Below are 5,215 nucleotides of genomic sequence, written 5' to 3' on the forward strand. Positions count from 1 at the left end.
TATTGTTAAGACATATTTTAATTTATGAGTTTAGTTAACATGTAAACTAAAAACACATACAGTTTACGGTTACCAATAAAAAATTATAAAAATATACAGAATTTATTTGTATAATTTAAGATATAGGTAGTATTTTTTTTTTCCCACGGTATCCCCCAATCCGATAGGCTAAGAACTAATCCGTCGCGGTACTGAGCTCCATTTAAGGGTTTGCTGCTGGCCAATGAGTTGCTGCATGCACAAGGCGGGATTCGAACCCCCGACACTTGCTTAAGCGGACTAGTAAACTAACCACTAGACCAACCCAACTTGGTTTAAGACATAGGTAGTATATACACCGCCGATACACCTTTATTTGCCCACCATACACTGGCTCACAAATAACCATGGACTTTGCCTAAGACAAGTATTAAATAAACGAGTGAAATTTCAGCTTGGTTCTTAATAGTTTTTTCCTTAGACAAATTAGATAATTCCTAATAAAAGAATGAATTTTTTTTTAATTTTAGAATATTAAGTGAATTAGTTTCTAATAAGATAAAATCATATATTAGTTTTTAATAATTTTTTGAATCTGACAAATTAATTTGTTTTTCAAAATACTATAGTTAATGAACTAAATTACTTGAAATTCTAAAAATAAAAATCCTTTCTATTTTATTAGAAGCTAATTTATTAAATATTTAAAAAATCGATAATTAATTTGTCACTTTTTTTTGGTTAAAAACTATATTAGATAAATCAAACTTTGCTCTCTTCAACTTTACTTGTTTTCCAAGCAGTGGCCCAACAAAAACATTTAGCGGTCAAAAGATGATTTCTTTTTTGTTATTTTTCAATAATAATAATAATAATAATAATAATAATAATAATAAAGTAAACGTTTTGTTTTTAACGTTTGCCGGGCTGTACATTGTGCAAAGTGTTTTAAAGTTCAAAGACTAAACAATAAGGAGCAGTTGCTAGGGTTTTGAATCACATAAAAAAAATTTTAGTCAAATATCACCGAAAATTTTTAATTTTATTTTTAACATTTCACATGGAGTTAATCTTCAGAAATAATTTTGATACAAATCTAAAATATTAAAAACAAAATTAAATGCAACTAAACTTTAAGTGTATTTTTGAAAAAAAAATCCTAAATCTTAAAGAACATAATAATAATAATAATAATAATAATAATAATAATAATAATAATAATAATAATAATAATAGTAACATTTTTGTTAGTAATATATGGGCCAGGTGTTGTATGGGTAGCGGGCGTTTGGAGATTGGAGTGAAAATAAGAATGAAGGCATATAGCACATGATATGATATATCTACTTATCTATATATAAACATTTCTACATAACATAACCACTGCTCATCACTCAGCTCCAAAGCATAGGACAAAACCGCCTTCAGTCTCTTTGGGATCCCAACACCAACAAAGCATGAAGGTACCTACATCATCATCTTAATTAACCCTCATATATATGCTTTCCATAAGCTCTTCAACAAATTAAATTAACATGCCAACTATTGCAGCAAAAACTTGTTATCAAGGTGGAAATGCATTGTGAAAAATGCAGAAACAAGGCGTTGACCATTGCTGCAGATGTCAAAGGTTACTATATATATATACCATGCCAATTCAATTCTCTCTCTCAATCTCTCTCTCTCTCTATATATAAATTTACCTGTATATTTTTGTATATCACGAAGAGATGTATCATATATAGAGTCAACAGTTCTTTGATGAATATTATTGGTTCATAATCATTTTAACAGATACTTTAACAGGATCCTGTAATACACCCCAAAAGTAACACAGATTAATTATTATATATTAGTCTAAGAATTAATTTTTGAAGTATAATATATATAATTGGACTTATAATAAGTAAATTTATATGAAAAGAAAAATACAGAAAGCCGTGATGATATGTAATCATTAGCCAAATTTCATAATATTAATTAACTTTTAACTCTCGTAACAAGAAAATTATAAAACTCTCTAAAAAGGAAAAAATAACTGATATAAATCAATTGGTAAAAATTCAAGTGCAGTCGTGAAATTGATAGATGAGTACAGTAAAATAATTTGACTGATTTGACTAGATTATTTTTATCTAACAACTCTCGATTATCAACTTGAATTTCACTGTACTTAAATTTCTACCAAATCAATGTTTAATTATATATTTTATATCAACAAAAATAACTATATATTTTTGACGTTATTATTACATGTATAAAATTATCATGATGATAAAATAAGATTACAAAATTAGCACAGGTGTAACTTCGGTGGCACTAGAAGGAGATGACAAAGACCAAGTAGTGGTTACCGGGAGCAATATCAACACGATTTGCCTTTTGAACCAGCTTAACAAGAAGTTCAAGCGTAGCGTGTCGATTCTCACAATAGAAGATTTGAAGAAAAAGGAGGAGGAAGACAAGAAGAAGAAAGAGGAAGAGAAGAAAAAGAAAGACGAAGAAGAAAAGAAAAAGAAGGAAGAACTAGAGAAGGCATACGCCCTTTTGTGTCATGCATTGAATTGTTCTGGCAAGTGTGATTTCTGCTCAAAGTGCGACATGACTAAGTGTCAATGCAAGTGTGTCATTATTGCATGCTCAAAATGCAAGGGGAAGTGTGAAAAGTGTGACAAGTGTGAAGGCCCCAAATGCAAATGCAAGTGTGATGAGTTGGCATGTTCAAAGTGTGAAATCCCTAAGTGTTATGGAAAATGTTCTAAGCCTCTTCCACCACCATACTACATTAATTGCCCTCCATGGTACAATAATCCTCCTCCTTACTACTGTGATAGGGTTGTTTATGAATCAAACCCTGACAATTGCTCCATCATGTGATCAATTAATTCATAGTAAGATCTTCGGAATAATGTTCTCTGTTGATTGTCACAATTGTATTTAATTTGGTGTGTTCAATTTCGCATTCATAATATTTCGTGTAATTTCCGGAATTGCTTTCCTATGCAAGTTTGTAATATGAGAATTTGGGATCAAATAAACTTCTCCATTTATCTTTCTCTACTCCAATACTTGTTTTCCCTTAAAGTACTAATTTAATTCGTAATAGAGACGAGGGCTTAAAATTTTACTTTAGAAGGACTAAATAAGTCAAATTAAACAATTTAGGACATCAATTTAATTAAATTGGATGTCATGTTAGTGTTTAACGATCTGCGTTAATATTGTATTAGCAATGGTTGAAATTAGTGACGAACAAAAATTTATAATTATTTGGTCATTTTTTAAAATAAAGAATTAATTTGATTCGCATTAAAAATTTTAATAATCAAATTGAACATTACCTTTTTGTTCCACAAGCTTTCTTGCATTTGAATCAATAATAGATTGTATGTCAGCCTAGTTAGTTTTACATAAAATAAAGAGATTATATATATAATGTTTGCGTACTATAAAATTAATTCAAAATAATAGCAGTATTCATATATATAGCCCCCCTAGGTAAGTTGAATTCTCAAAGGTCTTGATAATTTTCAATTGGCATGCATAACAGGTATGAATGATTGAGGTTCAACAACCGAGTAGTTACAAGAAATGTCGTAGTCCAATTTTTCAAACCGCTCCTAATCCTTATATATATAATGAATAATGAATACAAGAACTTGTAATATCTGCTTGGAGTAAGAGGTTAGGCGAGATACGACTACAAAAACAATTCTTAATTAACCACATGCATTAGGAAAATAATGTTTATTAATTAGTAGTTACATATTCAGCTGGTTCTTGTAACTCTTTCGTGAGTTAGGAAATGCTCTAATTAGTTTCGATGATCTAATCTTTTTTATTCCAAATCTCCTTTTAAGAAAACTTCTCTATAACAATAAGAGAAAGTATAGGACATTAATTTTTAATTAGTTAATATTAACTAATTTTTTAAAAATTTAAAATTAAGAATTTCAAAGTTAGGATAATAAAATAATCTTTAAAAAATTGATTGATGTTATTTGAGAAAAAAAAGTTAATTTCTTAATATTACTCTAATAACAATAAAAAAAAGAGTTCACAAATGTTCTCCTTTGACTCCAAAAAACCAATTCATATTACGAGTTGGAAAAAATTAATTCATAGTACTTATATTGTCAAAATATTTGTTTTCATTTTTTTTTCTGTCATGGACGTGAATTAGTACTGACCTTGGTCAAAATATTTTCGTGCCGCGTATCAAGTGTAAGTGTTAATTAATTATTTTGTAAAAAAGTGTAAGTGCTAAATTTAAGAAATTTGGTTATTCAAGTGTTTAGAGCAAAAAGAGCTTAAAACAAGTAACAACCAAATTTAGATTTTTTCTTCAATAGTTTATCAACAATCACATCAGGTTTCAAGTTAATTATAATCTTTTTCCCCCTAACTTATTGCTGGTCATATATTTCAGAATAATTATACGGATACACTAAAATTAATCACTAAATACTACTTAGAGTTTGATTATCATTTTGTGTTTCAAAAAGCTCAAATTAGATTGATAAAAAATTTTTCAGTTTTTTTTAGTATAGTATTAGTTTAATATTAGATTAATATTAGTTAGTGATTTCAATTCAATGAGTTCTTTCTTCCATGATGAACTGTTGATACCAGTTCTATATTTTATCTCTATTCTATGGATTGAAAAAAAAAGGGAGTTTAACGACAAATAGATTGTAAGTTGTAACATGAGAGAAACAAGGAGGTCAACCTCTTTACAACCGATAAAAAAAAATAATAAAAACTCTTATCTCTAGAGATAAGAAAATCATGATCGAATTAGCGAATCCAAAGCTATAAAATTTAGGTGTGGGTATTTTATCAAATAGAATGATCTTACCTTACTATTTTCTTAAAAAATAAATAAAATTTTTGTAAATAATAAATATTTTTAAATAAAAAAACATGTCCTAATTTTTTAGCATATTCACTAACACAGTGTTTGGTTTAAACGAATATAAAGGGAAGGAAAATACAGAAAAAAAAAATGAGTGGAAAATCAAGTTTTTTATTGTTTGGTTTATCAAAAAAATGAAAAGGAAAAAAAAATGGAATGGATCCACAAAAAACTTTTTTCTTTGGCTAGGAGATGAAAACTAACAAAAAAAAAAGAAATAATGATATAATTATAAATTTACCTTCTACTTAATAAAAAGATTAAAATATTTTATTTTATTTTTTTAAATTTATTCTAAATTTTTTTTATTTACATCAAATA

The 5,215-nt window shown here is 27.7% G+C and overlaps 1 protein-coding gene across 2 annotated transcripts; it reads left to right on the forward strand.

The window, feature by feature from the left end:
• Positions 1 to 1,314: 1,314 nt before the first annotated feature.
• Positions 1,315 to 3,039, forward strand: LOC107490555 (uncharacterized). Of its 2 annotated transcripts, none has more exons than XM_016111323.3 (3): positions 1,315 to 1,442; positions 1,531 to 1,609; positions 2,282 to 3,039. In XM_016111323.3, the coding sequence occupies exons 1-3, from the start codon at positions 1,437 to 1,439 to the stop codon at positions 2,854 to 2,856; spliced, it is 660 nt and encodes a 219-aa protein (XP_015966809.1). In that variant the 5' UTR covers positions 1,315 to 1,436; the 3' UTR covers positions 2,857 to 3,039. The 2 variants fall into 2 exon arrangements, with proteins under 2 accessions (XP_015966809.1, XP_015966810.1); XM_016111324.3 differs by having other exon boundaries at positions 1,424 to 1,442; positions 2,277 to 3,039.
• Positions 3,040 to 5,215: the final 2,176 nt, after the last annotated feature.

The sequence above is a fragment of the Arachis duranensis genome, chromosome 5 (genome assembly GCF_000817695.3).
Source record: "Arachis duranensis cultivar V14167 chromosome 5, aradu.V14167.gnm2.J7QH, whole genome shotgun sequence".
Classification (NCBI taxonomy): Eukaryota; Viridiplantae; Streptophyta; class Magnoliopsida; order Fabales; family Fabaceae; genus Arachis; species Arachis duranensis.

Bases quoted from the DNA above. Each gene is read 5' to 3' on its own strand.
- LOC107490555 (XM_016111323.3), top strand. The intron at 1,610-2,281 runs GTTACTATATAT...AAATTAGCACAG, and splicing joins CATTGCTGCAGATGTCAAAG to GTGTAACTTCGGTGGCACTA.